Genomic DNA, 20,462 nt, shown 5'->3' with positions numbered 1-20,462 from the left:
CGCAAATCTTTACATTTAAGAAACTGTAAACTGGATATATTTTTGAACAAAAACAATCTTAATTCCAATAAATGTTCTGTTAACCCTCTCTATCTCAAATGTGTACTTGACTAAATGTACTTAGTTACTTTTTATCACTGCACTTTATTGAGCATTTTTTCTTTATAGTACTGTACAGTACGGTGGTGGGATGTAACAAACTACGTTATAATTTAGGTGTGCCGGGAGTGGTTTTCCAAGGGCTGTGTTGTGGTTACATTTATTCAATTACCATACTGAAGTCACTTTACATTACTATTTTCACTTTGTGCTACTTTATACTATTTCTCTATATATTTGAGAGGTACATTTTCTATTTTAACTTCACTACATGAATGCAACAATCAAGTTAGGCTACTGTTACTCCTTTACATATAAAAACACATGGTTTGCTTAAAATGATTCAGTAGTGTTAGATAACACAGTAGGCTATATTATTAGAAATGATCCTGAATTGGTTCCATTACAAACATTTGAATTGGTCTCACATGTATTCCTTTGTAATGTAAACAGGACAATAATATATTCAATGGATTACTGTGAAAAAATCTGCCTGTTATTTTTCTTCTGATACTTTAGCTGACACTCTTCTGTATAGGCCTATCTACTTAGATGTACTTTTATTGGAGTATTTTGAGACCATATTATTTTTCCTTTGTTTAAGTAAAGGAACTGAGTATATTTTCCACCTCTGATCAAAGGCTATATTAAGTATGATAAGGAGAAATTGTATATGTAAGCAGGGATTTGATTTCGACAATAATGAGACTATGCCATCCCTTGGAAAAGCTTGGAAAAATACTCCACTTTAGTTCACTTGCATAATCCTGGATATTGGATCATGAATATGACTTTTTGATCACATAGCAACTCAAATATTGATCCAAGATAGGCTTATGTTGCAAATATATACCGGTAACCAAAATGTGTGTCTTCAGGCCTATATTAACTTCTGACAACAGGACAATGGGAAAAAACAGTAAACGTTCGTATCTCTGAATTAAAACACATACATAAGCAGTGTCCTGAAGCCTATATCATCCATTAATGTAACACATCAGTTTCAGTCCAAATCAGCTGTTCTGGTATATTTTTAGGCCTACTGAAAATCAAATAAAGCAGGTCCAACTTTCTAGCAACCAGTGCCAGAGAGAGCCTAAATAGATCTGCATGAGACCACACCCTGTCTGTCAGACCAAAGACTTCATTCACAGATTCAGATGAAAATTAATGGATGAACAATTCAATATATAAGTGTGTAAGTGCGCTGGTCTTCGGAACAGGAGGGCACAGGCTGTGTCCCTTGGCAAGACACTTCACCCGAAATTTCTCCTCTGGGGATGGTCCAGAGTATTGAGTATGTTATTAAGTCGATTTGGATAAAAGCGTCCTAACAAGTGACATGTAATGTAATGTAAATGCCTCTGGTCATCATGATGTGAATGAAAAAAAGAATACAAAAACTGAGCATTCATAAAGCAAGGAATTATTGCAAGGCTGTTCACTGATATAGCTTTCCCCAATACGCTTGTAACCGGGTGTATATAGAGTTTAAAAATCAGTTTGTTTTCTATTGTTGTTATATTTAGGACAAAATAGGCTTAAAATTCATATGAATTCCTTAATTGTCTGCAAAAATCACACAAGCAAACATATGTTTACAAGTGTCTCATCAACCCAACTTAAAGTACAATATACAATATCATACAAAACAACATTTTAGAATAAGCTCAGGTTCAATAACTCGGTTTCAACACCAGAGGTCACTTGTGCACAGAAAATCCCTCTACCCAACCACGTCAGAAATCATGTCACATCAATTAAAAAACACTACTGTGTGTTAAAGTTCAGCAAACAATACTTAATGAAGCCAGAATCATTGTGTGGAATAATATATCCATATGTTGAATATATTCAAGGTCAATAACTGAAACATCTTTTGCTATGGTTGCAGATAATTTATTCTACAATAAAAGATTTAGGCAAATCATTTTAGTTGAATTACACACAAATATGAATGGTTTTAAAATACCAGCAGGCTACTGCGAAACATACTGAAACTACTAGTTTAATTGTTTGTAGCCCAGTTTGCTACTCCTAAACATGTATATCACATACAGTATTTACATACACTTGTCTGTGTAAAGACATTTTCATAATAGTCTTGTCTATTCCTTTGTCCTTATATGTTTATTTCTGTGTACACTGAGAGAGAAAAAACAAATGGAGGTAAATTCTATGTATGTGTATGTGTATAAATACTTGGACAATAAATGGTAATACTGATTATAATAAAGTAAGCATATGCATGAATGTCTTTGCGAATTTGCAGTCCTTGGAATATGTAACTAATGTCCATACAGGGTAAACATTGATTTATATGCAATGTTTGGAACAAAACCCAAAACAAATCAAGTATATTTTTAGACAACCTTCAAACATCCACAGAGAAAAGTCCCTGCTTTATGCTTGATTAACAGAAAACTGGAATGGCCCTTTGACGTAAATTAATGAGATCTCGCGAGACTTCCACGCGATATGAGGCATGGCGTAAGCTGGTTATAAGAACTTGCACGTCCTCGTCCTATCGTTCGTCCTCAGTGCAGGATAACGAAGCAGTCACCTCCTTCACCTTCTCTGCAAAAGAAGTCATTTTTGTTAGAGTGTAACACAACATTGGCTCAGCTGCTGTTACCCTGTTTACTAAACGACATTTGAAGAGGACTACGCAATTAAACGTGAAGTTTTGAGGAGGTAAGTCTCTTATTTTGGTCATCTTCATCTCCTGGTTGTAGCTTCTTGGCTAATGTTAGCTACATTGCTAAGCCCGGTCAACCGGCAAAGATCACAAGCAATCCGGTAAGCATTTAGTCTTAGTCTATTTTACAATAGCTTTGTTTCCGAAAATAAGCTTTAACCACAACCATTGATGTAAGTAAAGCGTTATCCAACGTTGGAGACAGACAGGTCGTGACTCTTCCTCTCCTAATGTGTTACAACCATGACATGTTATGCGAGTCAATACGGAACACCACTTTAAAGGGCGAATTATTAATTGAGTACAAATGTGTGTGATTTGTATTTAATAACAGAAAGTAAACTAAATGCTTGTGTCAATGCCAGTGTTTTTGTATTTAAATTGTGAATACAGTTGTACAGTACCACTAGGGATACCGGGTTTCATGTTACGCAACCTGACGGAATAACACTTGTGAGGACTATGGTTTTAGCTTTTGGAGAAAGTCGACTTTTTCCCCAAAAATGTATCACGGAGACGAGATATCTTAATAGCTTAAAGTCTTGGTTTTGGTGAAATTAGTTCGACTTCACGTGTACGTTTTATAAGGGCTCGTCTCCTTTTCCTGGAACTTCAAGTGGGAAAGAAGTTGGAGCGATAACTCTGTCGAGGAATGTTTAGACCTCACTATCCGGGGGAAGGCTTATGACACAGGGATAGACGTAATACAGCTGGAATTTTCCCTTTTACGCAATGAGACTTTTTTTTTTTTCATGTTTTTTTTCCCCCAATTTGATCAGTCACCTGTTGCAGTGACTTCATCAGTTCATCCAGTCAATAACATTATTGTAAAGTGATAGAAAAACGAATAGGATTTTTAGGTTTCAGTGGAAATAGATGTTGGGTATTCATGTAATGAGACAGCCTATACTTTTAGCTTGAAGGTTTATAACTCACCTTGAAACATTACATAACAACTTTAACCAATAGGTCCACTGACTTGGATGTTTCTTAAGACTTTGACAGCTTATTAATACCTTCATCGGTTTATCAAAGTAAGCAAACATCTTCCAACAATTTTCAATTGCCCTCAATAATTTAATAGTTATAGCGGACACATGGCAATTGTCATATAAGCCCTTTAACTGCATATTTTCGAATGCAGCAAATACTATGTTCAAACTTCCAAAATGTCTTTATTTAATTTACTTCCCAGAAATCCAAAAATAGGTCAACTGTAAAAAAAAAAACAAGAAGATGCAGTATTTGACCCTTAGAATGAAGAAGCAAACCCATGGGTTGGGAACCACTGCCTTAAGCAACAACTCTGTAAAACAGGTTGTTGCAGCATACAGAAAAAAGGATCTGAACTGTCCACAGCCGTTTCAATTTGCCTTTGTCAAAGCCACGCCCTTTGTTGTTAGCCACTGATACGTTTCAACTGTCTCCCACAGATCTCTGGACAATCATCATCATCACCACTGCTGACCATGGATGTGATCGTGCGCCGCTGCCCCTTCCTGGCTCGTGTGCCCCAGGCCTTCTTCCAGCAGCCCAAAAAGTCTATGGTGTCGTACGCCCAGAAATGCCCCATCATGATGGAGCTGGCCGCTAAACCTATGGCTCCATCAATGGCACGGGCCCTCTGCTCCTCCTCCTCCTCCTCCCACCAGAGGACTGTGGACGCCATGTCTGCCACTGAAGGTGAGGGTGCCAAAAAAGTAGATTAATTAAAAAATATATATTTTGTGAGAAATACCAGCTAAAATAATGACTTACTTTGAAATACTGTGTGTGATATTGTTTAAAGGTTGTTAGCATAAATCTAAAGCTTATTTTGTCTGCTCGCAGGCCCCAAACAGGTACAGGAGCCCAAGCTGCCAAGTGGCCACCCCATGCCACCATCAGGTCAGGCGGCCTCCAAGTGCCCGTTCCTTGCGGCTGAGATGGGCCAGAAGAACAGCAATGTGGTCCGCCAGGTCGGCATGGAGTACCAGGAGGACGTCCAGGAAGTCCGCACGGTCCAGAAAGGTAAGAGTTGTGTAGAAATTGATGACATTTTACTGATTGGGCCCATCCTTTTGTTCTTTATTTGATACCATTTCCTTTATTTGACCTTTTTGCAGAAGTGTCCGCCGCCCAGTTGAAGAAGCCGTCCCTGACCAGTACCATTAAGGGAAGTGGAGATCTAATGAAGACCCTCCTGAAACAGAGACCTAAAGGTGTCTCTCACTTGCTGCAGGAGAACTTGGCAGGCAGTAGTAAGTCTAAAGATGGATCCTACTTGCAACAATTTCACTCTCGTAATGTAGTTTTATAAATTATTTTGAATTCAATATGTTTTGAGTGCTCAGACTTTTATCCGTTAGGCATTGCTTCATCTGTCACAATGCAACATGGCACATTAAGCAAGCTTTGCCTTCCTGTTCTGTCGCAGTGTCCCGCTACCAGTATGATGAATTTTTCGAGAAGAAGATAGAAGAGAAGAAGAGTGACCACACATACCGTGTGTTCAAGACCGTGAATCGTCTGGCTAGCGAGTTCCCCATGGCTGAGGACTTCACTGGCTCTTTAGACGACAAGAAGGAGGTTTCCGTTTGGTGCAGCAACGACTACCTGGGCATGAGTCGACATCCACGGGTTGTGCAATCAATTACGTGAGTATTGGAGGACATGTTTGTTTGTGCGTGTCGGAAAAAAAAGCACACTTGACTCATTCCCTTGGGTCTGCCTGTGTTTACATGTAATGAGAATAATATTTTTCTTGGCTGTCCACGTCTCCTGTTGGCGCTTTTAGAGAGTTTGTAAAGGGAAAATAACAGATGAGACACCTCACATAATAATTAAATACAACCTAACACCTACAGGTGATCCAGTCCATTGTTTGTGTAGGTGTAGAGTGTTAGTTGTTCATAGTTCACACGCGAGCCCCATAGGTAGGATGTTTTTCTTCTTCTCCTTTCAGCCTGTCTGAGCTCGCCCAGCTCTCTTACCTGTGAAAGTGTCACTTACCTCAAGCTCCCTTGCTTAATTATTCAGAATTTTCCATTTAATGATGTCTTACCGCTCTTTAGCCTCTATCTGGAACACAAATGTGTGCAATCTTTGCTGTCCAGCTTCTAAAAACCGACCTAAATATCCGTCTCTTTTTTTAGGGATACTTTACGAAAGCATGGTTCAGGGGCAGGAGGCACCAGGAACATCTCTGGGACCAGTAAATTCCACGTGGAACTGGAAAGTGAACTGGCTGACCTTCACAATAAGGACGCTGCGCTGCTCTTCACCTCCTGCTTTGTCGCCAATGACTCCACCCTCTTTACCCTCGCCAAGATGCTACCTGGTATGCAAACGTTTACAAATAAATCTACCTTTCATTTTCGTTTTGAATTGATTATTAATTGTTGTGTGATATGCATGCTATAAGTCTCTATAACTCTCCTTCTCACTTCCCCTTCAAAACTATTTTAGGTTGTGAGATCTACTCCGATGCGGGCAACCACGCCTCAATGATCCAGGGTATCAAGAACAGCGGTGCTAAGAAGTTCATTTTCCGCCACAATGACGTCGCCCATCTTCGAGAGCTTCTACAGAAGGGAGACCCCACTAAACCGAAGATCGTTGCCTTTGAGACTGTCCATTCCATGGATGGTTAGTTTGGGATGCTCCCATTTAACCTATTTGTACAGCATTTTATAACCTTGCTTTATACCTGGTTGCTCATTAATTGTCATGAAAATGTTAGGCAATCATTAACAGCTAAACTTTCTGCCTGTTCTTTGGCTAAACGTTACCTTTTTTTAACTCATCTTTCTGTAACACAGGTGCCGTGTGTTCGCTGGAGGAGATGTGCGATGCGTCCCATGAGTTTGGAGCCATCACCTTCGTGGACGAGGTGCACGCTGTGGGCCTGTACGGCTCCAGGGGGGGCGGCATCGGAGACCGGGATGGCGTCATGCACAAGATGGATATCATCTCAGGGACACTAGGTCAGCATGTTATCTCTACTCAAACTAAATGATAATGATGTTCTGCCAAGCTTTCTGACATTGAAGCCAGGCTGAGATGTTCCTAAGCCTTTTTAAATGAACATGTAATCACACTTCACAAGAATATATAGTTGTATCATTATATTTTCCTTTTATATATGGCTACATTTATATATGTTTATGAATCAAAACAGCTGCTCCTAGCTTGTGGAAATCTGTGTTTTGTTATCAGGATCAAGCCCCATCCGTGTCAACCAATATGCCAGAGGGCTTAAAGAAGCCAGAGCAGCCCTGCTGTTGCTAGGAGACTGTGGGCTCTTGCTGCACTCTTATTGAATTATCTCTGTGTCTGTGTGTTCCTGTCAACCTAATGGGACAATTATTTCTAACTGAGAGCTCTCCAGTCCCTGTTCTCCAGCAGGGACCATTTCAAAGGGATCTAGTTTTTAGATTGCAGTGGGAGGATTTGGCATAAACCACTGAGCATAATGTGAATGTGTTCAAAGGATGATGGAAGAATAACCCTCTATGTGTCATGTCCTCTTGCAGGAAAGGCATTCGGGTGCGTGGGCGGCTACATTGCGAGCACAGCTGCTCTGGTGGACACGGTGCGTTCCTACGCTGCTGGTTTCATCTTCACCACCTCTCTGCCGCCGATGCTGTTGCACGGAGCCAGGACCTCCATCCAGGTCCTGAAAGGGGAAGAGGGTCGCGCGCTGAGACGCAAACACCAGCGCAACGTCAAGCTGCTCCGACAGATGCTGATGGACTCGGGGCTGCCGGTGGTGCACTGCCCCAGTCACATCCTCCCCGTCCGGGTAATTTATTATTGAATTTGTTGCCCAATGACGTGAAAGTTGACACCCTTCATTAAATAAAGCATGTCCTCATTGCACCTTCCCAAAAGCTCCATTAATCATACATGTATTTTCTTACTTTTAGGTGTCAGATGCAGAGAAGAACACAGAGGTGTGTGACCTCATGATGAGTCGCCACAACATCTACGTGCAGGCCATCAACTATCCCACTGTTGCCAGGGGAGAAGAGCTCCTGCGTATCGCCCCGACTCCTCACCACACCCCTGAGATGATGAAATACTTTGTTGGTAAGAACATCTCAAATGTAAATTCACCCTGTTAGACATACAACTTTTGAATCGGAGATGTGCTTATTCCCAGATCATCTTAAATGTATAATGTGTTTAAAGAAGCTGAAGTTGTTAATCATTTTTTGTTTTCAGTATACACCTTGTGACTCACTGCAGTTCTCTTTGAGTAGCAAAAGTTAACTTGACCTCCACTATTTCCTGTTTCCCCCCCACAGAGAAGCTGGTGCACACATGGAAGGATGTGGGCCTGAGTCTGAAGCCCCACTCCTTAGCAGAGTGCACATTCTGCCAGCAGCCGCTGCACTTCGAGGTGATGAGCGATCGTGAAAAGTCTTACTTCAGCGGCCTCAGCCATCCCATCTCAGCCTGCGCATAACACTACTCACAACGGCTGGCTATAGACGGCACATACACACTCAACACCCATTCCTCTATCACTGTCATAGATTGTATTAATTATCTTTGATAAGTCCTCCTACACATATTATTTAAAATATTCTACGTCAGATGTTCTATATGCTCAGAATAAAATATGAGATGAAAAAAAAACTTGTGTTTTGTGTGGTATTTCTTCGTTACATTGATACAGCTGATTTGATAGAGAATTGTGAAAAAGAAAAAAGGATGCATTTACATACACTAAAAAAAGTTGAGACTGCCTTTTCTTCTGCATTCTTTGTTTGGTGCAACAGTAGTCCATACTAAGAAACCTTATTAAAACGTATTATATTATTCGTTTGTCCTTTGGTTTAGTTATATTCATTACGTGAACCGACATTTTAATCCCGTGCTTCTGAAGCTAAGAGGTAGAACTAAATGCTCCCATAAAGCTATGAAAGTCTGGGTCACGATGACTTGTTCGGCTCAGAACATGAAAGCCTTTGTGTTGAAGCGATGCAATTGATTTCTGATAGCCTGCTTGTGCATGTGACAGAAGCAGTTTCCTAGGAGGTGCCAATAAAACCTGGAACAAATCATAAAAATTGTTTGCATCTTACTCAACTGGTTTACAATCTTAGTGTGTTCAAAAGGTACTTGAATGTTTGTATGGCTGCTTCAGACTTAGGTTTGAATGCAAGAGGCCCTTATTTGAATACATTTTGTATGTTTTATTTAGGAACATAAAATCAATTTGTTTTGCTAGCACTAAAAGGACAGAGCACAAGGCATTTTATAGTTTGGAAGTGTTTCCTTTTTGCAAAAATGTTTTGAATGTATTGTTTTGACATGTGTGCAATCGTAAAAAAGGCATCTTTGTTAAAGTGCAACAGATTGCACATTTTATCAGGTGAATATGTGTACTTTCTCTCAAAGTGAAACTGTTAGACCATTCTCCCTGTGAATACAGTTGGACATGACATACATAATGCTGTGAAACCTCAGGTGACCCAGATCCAAATAAGCCCAAGAGCCCAATGGATGGATCATCTTCACAGAGATTCACTGGTACTCACGGACAGGCCTTATGAAATGATTCTGCTCGGTCATTTATCATCAGCTCTGATTGAACTTTAATTAAACACTGATTGATAAAATAGAGCAAACATGGCTCTAATCACAATCTGCAGACAGTTCATTTTGGATGTCACTGTGTGCAGGTGTTGAAAGCTGCTGTTGCTTTATAAAAGGCTGGACTACTTTTTAAAATGGAAGTGAGCTGTTTTAAAGAATCAATGTAACCACCGCTTTGTGTAATTAAAGGCACTTCCTCATTTGAGTTGACTCCTCAATAAACTCAATGTTAGTCAGCCTTGACCTCACACAAAAAAATACTTAAAGGGGTTCACATCACTTCAGAAGCACAAACATGATTATTATCTATTATCTATTATTTCTCTCTGAAATTTGTATGAAAGAGCAATTTTGTTTTACTAAAACATTGGGTTAGATTAATAATTAGTATTTGATTTGAAAACAGTGTTTTGTAGTTAATTTTAAAATCAAAAGGGCTTAACAAATAAAGCGGTTAAATGCAAAACACGTGTTGTCTGCAACCAAATTTGTATCATAAGTGTTGAAATGTGGAATATTAGTATTTTTGATTATTTTGATTCAAGTACATTATCCTTAATTTCAGCAGCAACATGTCTTCCAAGATTCTTCTTTTACCGGCATACACTATCTAAAGCAGGGGTGTCAAACTCACTTTCATCTCGGGCCACATTAGCATCATGGTTGCACTCAAAGGGCCAGTTTTATATATAAGACTATATAAAAATAGTAATACATATAGAAATATTTAATATATATAAAATAATGTATTATATTACATTATTGCCTCTGCATTGGATGATTATCGGATAGGGTAATAACTTCATAATGAACTACGTCTGAAAGCAGAAGTCTAGGGCCAATAATTGCAAGTCTCTTCAGTAAGAATGTCACAAAATGATTTAAAAAGAAAAGCCAAATTCTGGGAAAAAATCAAAAAGAATAAGTGACATTTAGAAAAAAAAAATAACATTTAGAAAAAAAAGTCAGATTCTGAGAAAAAAGTCACATTTGAGATGCATTGTGGGACATGTAGTTTATGGGCAACGTGCTTCTGTAAATCGGCATGTAACCGTATAATAAACATATTATATTCTTTGCAAGCTCTTGTGGGCCACATAAAATGAAGTCACGGGCCGGATTTGGCCCCCGGGCCTTGAGTTTGACACCCCTGATCTAAAGAGACGCTACATGTTGGTGTATTTCTTCACAGTCTACTCAAGAACATCTAGAAATGTACTGAGGTGCCATAAATAATTTGATACACGAAATCTAGAGTTTATCTGGGGTCAGGAAGAGATCAATGATCAGCTCTTTTCTCCAGTCAAGCGTTTTATCTCCATAAATGCCTAACTGGAATAATTAAAAGGCTTGGCATTTAGAGCTTTTATTTCATATTATATAATTATATTGTATTGTTTTCAGCAAACAAATATTTTTACCAAATGTGACGGGGTGGTAAATAGGAGATTTTCTAAGAGTGGGTTTTAACAACAGGTGAACATTTCTCGTATTGGTAGACTTGATTTAGTCATAATACCTTGGATGATATTGACCACAAAGTGGGCACAGGTTAAAATGGTGGCTGCTTCAAGTGACAGTCCATCCTGTATGGAAAACTTTGACTCACCAAAATAATTAATGATAAGAAAATCCAACAACAATTCCATCCAAACTAAACAAATCTTCCAAAATGAAAAGACGAAAGTTGAAAGTGACTCCAGTTTTCAATCAATTTATAGCTCTGCCATCAAGAACCAATCACATTACCTCTATTCTAAGCCTGACAAAGATTGACGAAAAATTATGTTCTGCCTTAGTTTGCAATAAAATCAAAGAAATAACATTCCCATACATTTACATGATCTCTTGCAGAATCACACCAACACTGGAAAAAAGCCACATTGTGTTCAATGAGGGCCTAAATAGAGAGCTCAGAGTCCATGGCTTGTTTGAATAGTGATGCCGTGCTTTGTAGATTTTCAATTTTAAACCAGATTCAGTCATGTCTTTTAAATTTGAGAGGCTAGAACTATTAGGAGTAGTAGTAGATAGCTCACATATAACACAGTATCTTCTGGGTAATTTACATCTTAGCTATTTATATGCCTTCAACTACGTGACTCACTCCCCCTACACACCTCAACACACCTCAACACACCTCAACACACCTAAACCCACCTAAACAAAGACACACAGACACACACACACACACTCACACTCATCAATTTTAACATTGAAAAAGGATTAAGCCCTTTAACAATAACATATTTTTTTATATTTACTAAGCTTTAGTTTATCAGAAGTTTTATAGCTGCACACAGATAGACTACAGTGGATTCACGAATAGTCAGTGCAGTTTTTTCTGGTTGCCACATATATTGTTCTTCTAAATGTATGACTGTTTGTATTATCAAACGATACAAAGATTAATGCAGCTGAACAATAGCTCTGTGTGTTTATATCTACAGACCATGACAGCAGAAATAAAATTCAGCTAAAATAAATCAAGTAAAGCTTATAATGTAGTGGTAGTGCAATAGATTAAAATGGCATTTTAAAAAGCAGTCTGTGTTTATCACTGCTATGTTTTACAGGAAGTAAAGGAGATCAGGCCTGTGTGTGGCTACTGAAAAACCGACCAGACAGCTTCACTTTTTCCCAAAGGTCACTTCCTCCTTATACACAGAGCACAGAGTTGTGTAAAGATAAAAAGGTAACACTGGTTAAACAACCAGAAGCTACAGGAAGCAAACACACAAACACTCATACATGAAGACACAACGCAATGTGTTGTTCTCATTAATGTCTGTCTGTAACTTCGTCATGGTGTGTTTGAGTGGCTGATTGAAACATAATTACATTTCAAGGTATTAAACATTCCTCTATGCTTTCAGGGAGCGCCCCTGCAGCTGGGTTTTGAAAACAATACATCCCTTATTAGGATTGCATTTCCATCCTTCAACAATATTTTTATTTGAAACAAGACATGATCATCCCTCTGTGTTCTACTGGCTTTCAAAGAGAGAAGATAGACGTGTTTCTTTACTTGGATAAGTGTATTCTGCTTCACATACTGTAGTTCAACAATCAGAATGTACATGTCACAAACAATGTCAACACAAATAAAAAAGACATCATGATTAATTTTTGCCTTGACACTTGACTTAGTATGAATCTAGCCAAAGGGTCATGACTTATTTATGTTTTTTTTTAACAATTATCTTTTGGCCCAGACCGCCATTATCTTGCAGCTGCCATCAGTGTTTAGAAGAAAGCAGGTCCTTGGACCTCCAAGAATGTGACCATGTGATTGATTCACTGTTTCATCTCATTAAAAGTTGAAGAGCGCATGTGTCTGCAGGAATTGCGTGCAATCAAAAAGATAGGTGCCTTAAGTTTATGTGAGGTCATTGCTGGGATGAAAATAGGGGAATTCCTGTGATGCTGTGCAGCAGTTATTATTATTATTGCAGAAGTATATTGCATTAAAGTCAAATCCTATTTATTTACAGTAGAAAGAAACACTGATTCTAAGCACATTTGTTATTATTGTGTTGTGCAGTTTATTTAGTTATTATAACCAAATAATCAATACAATACATGTATGAAAGTCAAATGATATCATTTTAAGTGATATTTAAAGGAAACTCTGAGTCACTCTTGAACTGATTACTCCTCCCTGAGTGATTTTATTGACATTAATCATCAAGGACAACCAGTTATTGCTCTAGTCATGCACAATGACTTCTGTTCAGTGAGAAAGATCACAAGCCTTCATGTTTCTTCGTGATTATTTATAGAAATGTTATTTCCATGTGCCTATCTTGTCCAGATGTATAGCTTTATTTCAGTGTTACCCAATGTACTTAAAGTATCTAGACAGCTACAGCTATTCTGTTTTTAAGCAATCATGCCTTTATATGGTTCATTTATTGATTAAGTAGTTTAGTATAGTCAAGTCAAGTAAAAAATCGCAAACAAATCTAACCATTCTTACCTTATTTAAAAAATACTTTGTATGATTTACCCTTTTTAAGGAATAATTACTAACTACCTGCCATCTCTCGTGAGTACAACACACAGGCAACGTCATTAACAAGCTTTGTTTATTTACAGTCACTCTTTGTATGACTGTAGACATTTCCTATTTGGCTTTCTGGAGCATGAAATCAGACATGCAAAAAACTCTGGAAGCTGGCCGCCACACTTTCTCCACCCTGACTGCCTTGTTGGATGAATGAGGAGCAATTATCTATCTCACACACACATTCTCACTCCTCAGATTGTTAAATGACAGCATTATGTGCAATGCTTTTTCAGAGCTCAAAGGCTGCAAACAATATGGAAGTTATAATGATTACTCTGTTTTAGGAGCCATCTGCAGAAGCAGGATAAAACAAATACTGCTTTCTTTTAATCATTCACTTTAAATAACAAATATTTCGTAACACTTTATTCAACAGGTCAACAATTACACCGTTCAACGCCCTGGAAAGAACTGTTTGTGCTAGTTATAGTGACATTACTTATGCATTGATTTAAAAAAAGCTTAATTCAAACCAAAGTAAATATCCATTCCTCTTGCATTTGTTAATTAAACCTTTGTGTATTTACAATTTTAAAGCAACTATTCTGCAGGTCCGGCTGTGACCCAGTGTAACTGAATATTGATGGCAGTGTATGAGGTGTTTGAAGTATTGTATCACATTGGCCTTGCTGAACGCTGACGGACAAACAGGGCCGACTGGCCGATGTCCAGGATCACCATGCTGGACATTCCTCTCCCTTCATGGCCTTCCCCCCCCGTCCCTGGTTAGAAACACCAACAAGGTCATATTACAGATCAGGGTCAACACTGAAAGGGCAAGCTAGTTAGTTTGTCTCTGTATTTTAACTGAATCTCATCTCTTATTCTCAAAATGACCATATATTTATTATTTTACCTATTGAAAGTATAGGGACCATTATGTCATGTTTCTCCTGACTTTCTTTGAAATGTAACCTTGGATAAGTTGGTCAAAGTTGAGTCCTTGTTATTGTTGTAGAAATGTATCATTAATGTATCATTTAATTATAAGTATTACTGTAACTTAATTCTCTGTTTATTTCCCACGGTTTGAATTCACATCTAGCCTCTAATTTCACTTCCTTAGAACAGACAAAAGTATGTCTCTACAACCATTGGTTTGTAATTAACATGCATGTAAGTTTCAACCGTCCGGTCAACACTTCTTGTAATGTGAATTTGCTTGCTGAGGACCTTCACCTTCCCTCCTTCTGTAGTGTATAAAGTGTTTGTATTTTCTGTTGTATGTTGGCAGATCTTGTACGAACTTCTTGGTGCAAGACTCTGTCCTTTCAGCTGAAATAGATTAACTCTGTTAAATGCTTTTTGACTTTTATTGACTTTATTAAATAACACAACTTTGCTTTAAACTTCTATTATTTGTTCATTTCTTGTCAACCAGGTTGTTTCTGTTTTTAAAGTGGAATTTCCTCCACAGTTATTGTATCTATGGTAGCAGAGATGTCTTTATTATCTTCCATATTTGTTTAAACATGTGCTGCCTGTACCAACCTTCACTCTAGTAAAAGTGGAGTCAGACTTTGCCCACGCCCACTGCCTGCAGCCACACAAGGAACAAGGATGTGTAAAGGTAACAGTCAATGTGACTCCTATCTTCACAAGAGGTGGTGGCGTCAGATCACCGGTAACTTCCCAGTATCTAGGCAAAGTTCACTGTCTCTTTACTGCCTCATTTATTTTGGTGAACAAAAGAGTTAAGTGGAAAAAACTACGTAATATTCGAAAATCCCCCAAAAAGTAAATGGAATTCGCATTATCACTTTTATGACACTCTCAAAAAGGAGTTCTATTGTAATCATTGGGACAGTTCGATTCCACTGATCAAAACAATTAGTAAACCAAGAGCAAGTGGCTATTTCAGTAATAAAGTACTAAAACACTGTGCTGTGTGTTTGATAGCTTTCAGTGAGAGAGAGAGGCTATTGTTGCAGCCTGTGCGTGAGACCAGAATCTGATAAAGGAATAACATCCACAGAGATTTGGATGTCAGCTGCTCCTGTTCCTCCATGCAGGCCAAGCAACACACCATTCTTCTTTTTTTATATAGAAAGAAAGCCGGATAATAAAAAAGTAGCTTCAGTAAACAAATCTGTCACGCAACACAAACACCTTATAGTGGCCCATGAGATTGTCATGCGATCATTCTTTGGATTTCACAACTAAATAAAACCTGTTTCTTTAAAAAAGTCTGGTGAAGTGCAAAGTGTGGTCATTTACGATAAACTCTCTTTGATAACGTTATGGGTGAGAAGGCATCACAAGTTCTCCTCAATGCTGCCAACTAGTTTCCGTGCCATACAGGTGAAAGAGTAACAGGTATCCAAAGACACTGAACCTTCAGCTTCAAAAACAAGGTTATAGGTTTCAACAGTTAGAGGCTTGTTTTTTGTTGCCAATTAACGTGATTCTATTTATCTAAGTGGTAATTACGGACTGAATGTCCTTATTTGTTTGATTTAGGGGTCATTAGTGTTGTGCAATACACAGTGCGATGTCAAATGTTTTCCTCCATTCCATACAATGGAAGTCATCACAAAGACTACATTCTTCCTCGCTGCAGCAGGAAGACCACGGTTAAGCCTTTTAACTAACTAACTAAATAATTGACACAGCAATTATGCCATTTATATTTCTTCCATTGATGAGCTTCAGTTCCAGGAATGAGACCCCGCTGGAGGCAAAACTCATATTTTTCAAATGGATTTAAAAAAACAACTAGTTTAATCAGAAAATAAAGGATACTACTTGGGCTCAAATAGCTTTAATAACACAGACCAGAAATAAGTTAATGTACCATCAAAGCCAACAATTACATCTAAATGAACACCCAATCAATGGTTTCGAATGAAAACAGTAGAAGTCAGAATCAAGAATTTTTCATTCTCATACTTTAGCTGAGAAAAGATCAATGGTTTTGTTGTCTGTAGCATCTTGAATAGCACAGAAGGTTACTGATTAACGTCCTGACACACGGTGAGTCAGCACTATGGGCTGTCATATTTCCAATTATTTCTTCTTGATAACGCACACATATTTATATTTACAACTCATTTTATTTTATTGCGTACTGTAAATTAGCCTTATTAATATTAGAACATGTCAGAGACTGTGTGAAGCGGTTACATTAATTCAAACAAGTGTTTTAACCTTGGTTGTCCAGTTCAAAAACATCTATGAAGAAATTCAAATGTGTCATGGTTATCTTTACGTACATACGAGTTGGAGTTTAAAACAAATCAATGTAGTGCAGAAAGGTTAATGAATACGAGATGAATACCCTTTTTAAAGAAAAAAAACTGTTAAAAGGAAATGAAAACTCAAGTAAAATCTGGAAAGGCTTAGTAAAACATACTTTTATGTATGTTTTAAAGAGGGATTAACAAGAAAAAGAGATCTACAAAGGTCAAGCACTGAGCAAATATTACATAACACTTTCTGTCGTCTACTGTGTGTCAATAGGATGCACCTTTATATTCTATACTAAAAGGTTCCTTTTCTTTTGTGTTTAACAACCACTGAGGCAAACAATGTTGTAACTGGAGACAATGCAACGACCCATGTACGCAGTCTTCACCTTTTTGGATACTTCACATTTCCTCATTCATGAGCTAAATAGTTCTTTCAGTTTTGTCTTTAAAAATAAACCAACACTAGTTTGGTTTGTTTCATTGCAGCCATGCCTGACACTCACGCCTTGGAGCTGTGGAACAATGGAACAACAAAGCCCTCTTTGAGGCTGGAAATGACTTGAAAGAGCAAAGGTTACTTAAAAACCAGAGAAAGACGAACGTTACAGAATGCTGTTCACAAAATGCTTATGAAACTATTCTGTGAACAATTACACAAGAACTTTTAATCATGAAGAATATCTGGTTATATATTCATACATTATACATATTCTGGAACAGTAAAAACTCTTTGAATGGGACGCAGATCTTGTCAGACTTATGGTCACATACTCAACACGAACATGCTGTCATCACATGACACACATGGTTTCACACATTCTATTACCAGGAACCTCAGCCTTACAGGTTTATAATAATGGTTACCTTTGGGGTTGATGTCACCTTTCAAAAGCCAGCAACAGAGAGGAACACAAATAAAGGAGAGAATTCATACTTTTTACATCCCAATATATCAAGATCTTTTAACTTAGACATATGTATTTGTAGTGAGAGGGTCACTTCTAACAAAAAGACCAGCCTTTATTTTTAAAATGATAACAGCACGGTGCATTTCAGTAATGTGTAAACTTGGTTCCCCTTACATGTCACATTATTGACACACACTATGATCTCCAAAACAAACTTATATGTACATATTATATTGATTATCTGATCATTTACACATGCGTATCTTCAAAGATGTTGAGGTATTCTTTATGCACTTTGACAAACAAAACGACTTTACAATGGCAGTCCTTATCTACAGATGGCTCCTGGTGAAAGTTGAGGGTAAGAGAGATAAGATTAGAGCCCTTTGGAGGTTTAATATAGTCGTCCTAAATGACCTGAAGACATCAACAGATACAAGAAGAACAAAACACCAAAAACATTTTCTGTAAAGGAAATGGTGAGTCTGTTGACCAAGCCCATTGTTATTTTCAGGCAAGTATGCACTAGTTCCCAGCAACAATTAGCTCTGGGCACAGGTACTTAGGACACGTTTACACAAGTTTCCGATTTACGAGAAGGCCTGAAAGTTTGTTTTAAAGCCTTATGACCTTGAAGTGTTCCTGAAACATCTTCTTAGCATAGGAGAGATTCCCTATGTGTGTGTGCGTGTGTATGTGAGTGGGAAACACCTAGGTGTGTTAGTCTAGTCACAATCAAGTATGTGATTTTGAAAAATGTATTCCAGTTAATGTGTCTATTTTTCTTCCTCCTTCCTCCTCCTCTCATTACTGGAATCAAGTTTAAAGAAGGCTAGGTAGAAACATTTCTCAAATACAATCGGTTGTAATAATTTGCTTACAGTAGGTATTCAACCTTCGACACAGTTCATCATTTTCTCCTCTCACTGTCTCCTTTCCCATGGCATAGGTCTAGGGCCTTGGGTATTGCTGCTATCTCTCTTAAGGACAGGCAGCTTGGGCGCATTGTTGTTGCCAGTCTATGACAGAGCACAAGCCGCCATGAGGTAGTTTACTGTTCAGGGACGTAGGTTCCCTGGCGCACATTCTTTTCTATGGACGAGAGCTCTAGTTAGATTCAGGGTCCATATTTGTTTTCTGATGAAGAATGTTGATTATTACACTCCGAACTAGTTAAAACCTTGAGCTAAAGAAAGGGTTCTTCAGAATTGGTTTCAACTCGTGACACACCACCTGTCTTGTCAATTCTCCGGCCGTAACTCCACATAAACCACCAGTGTTTGCCATCAAAGCTCCAGCTCTCCTCGTGTCTCTCGGAGTCCTGTTTCAAATTGCTTCAGAAGTTTCCCCCACACAATCGAATACAGTTTATTTGCAGCTCCATTTCTACACACTTTTAAGTTTAAAGTCAAAATGTTCAAGTTTCAAGTAAAAAATGTTCAACTTTTAAATAAAAAAATAAAATAAAAGGTTGCTCTCCACCAGATTATTGTACACCACTTTAAGAATGCTCTTGCTCACCTTGGAGTTTCCTGAGTAGGTGTAACCTTTGCATATCTTTTTAAGTATGAAGTGTTGCCATCAAATAATCAAATTCCTGATTGGTTGCATTGCAGTGTCTTGATTTACACAGCAGTGCAAAGGGTGCAGTGTTTGGTTTATTTATTAATGCCATTTAAGAGAATATAAACCCATGGGTGTGCCTCATACAAACTAGAAGGAGTTGATGGTGTTTTTAATGTATTTAGAATAAATGTGAGGATGGCAGAGGGAGGGGAAATGATTAATGCAATTCTTCCAGAAAGGCTTTTACATTTGTCAAAACTACTCCCTGCTTTTATTACATAAGTATGTTGGTCGAATTCCTGACTCTTCTTTTGTCTTGAACCAAATTACCATCTTGAGGTTGCAACAAACAGGAAATGTGACGCTTCACTAATATGTGATATGGTTTGTAAAATTAGTAAAAAGGAAGTTATTATCTTTATGAAAGGATAGGATTATGCTATTAACATCCTTATCCGAACAAGTTCAGCAGGTTTTGTATATTTGTTTGAATATCAGCATTTGCTTAATATCTTTTATGTATATAAGCAAATGTTGCATGGCTTTGAGAATTGTACTAACTTTGTAGATAAACAGCTGTTTTCTTGTTTCAATGTTCTTGTGAATTCATCTTAAAACAGAAACATGACACAACGGTGTTCAAATACTATGAAAACAGCATAATTACAGCTGGTGATATGAGGTCAGGAAGGGAAACTTATGAAAGGGTTTGTGGTATTAAAGATTGTCGAGCTGACACAGCCCACAGGGGATTTGATTAAACAAAGGGTTTGTGTTGTCATTTAATATTTGAACAGAGTTGGTTATTTATTGAGTGAATTATCCTTTAATACCACATTTACAAATTAGTATTTGTTTGCGTACGGTGGGGTTATGACATTACATGTCACTTGTCACTTGTTACATGTCACTTGTTTAGACTTCTGTTGTTGCCAGGCTTTTCTTATAAAACAAACAAGATTACATACATATTTATTATGTAAAATTGCCTGGTTCGACCTTTTTTCAGTTAGGTAAACTATGGTGTCAGCATGCTATTGCACAGTTGATACAAACGGCTTGATTACTAAACAGGAAAAGCAGACAAGGTCATGGAAACCCGAAAGCTCTAAACCAGTGGTGTCAAACTCAAGGCCCGGGGGCCAAATCCGGCCCGTGACTTCATTTTCTGTGGCCCCACAAGAGCTTGCAAAGAATATAATATGTTTATTATACGGTTACATGATGATTTACAGAAGCACGTTGCCCATAAACTACATGTCCCACAATGCATCTCAAATTTTACTTTTTTCTCAGAATTTTACTTTTATTTCTTCAAAATATGCCTTTTTTCTTAGTAGTTGCCTTTT

General features: G+C 38.0%; 1 protein-coding gene across 1 annotated transcript; it reads left to right on the top strand.

The window, feature by feature from the left end:
• Positions 1–2,622: 2,622 nt before the first annotated feature.
• Positions 2,623–8,419, top strand: alas1 (aminolevulinate, delta-, synthase 1). Its single transcript, XM_034135012.1, has 11 exons — positions 2,623–2,793; positions 4,231–4,480; positions 4,628–4,807; positions 4,903–5,037; positions 5,214–5,433; positions 5,932–6,116; positions 6,245–6,424; positions 6,598–6,762; positions 7,312–7,580; positions 7,705–7,867; positions 8,086–8,419. Exons 2-11 carry the CDS (start codon positions 4,267–4,269, stop codon positions 8,244–8,246), a joined length of 1,872 nt encoding a protein of 623 aa, XP_033990903.1. The 5' UTR covers positions 2,623–2,793; positions 4,231–4,266; the 3' UTR covers positions 8,247–8,419.
• Positions 8,420–20,462: the final 12,043 nt, after the last annotated feature.

Source organism: Trematomus bernacchii, unplaced genomic scaffold, assembly GCF_902827165.1.
Source record: "Trematomus bernacchii unplaced genomic scaffold, fTreBer1.1, whole genome shotgun sequence".
In the NCBI taxonomy this organism is placed as follows: Eukaryota; Metazoa; Chordata; class Actinopteri; order Perciformes; family Nototheniidae; genus Trematomus; species Trematomus bernacchii.
The sequence above is the reverse complement of the archived record's forward strand: the minus strand, read 5'-3'. Positions and strand labels throughout refer to the sequence as shown.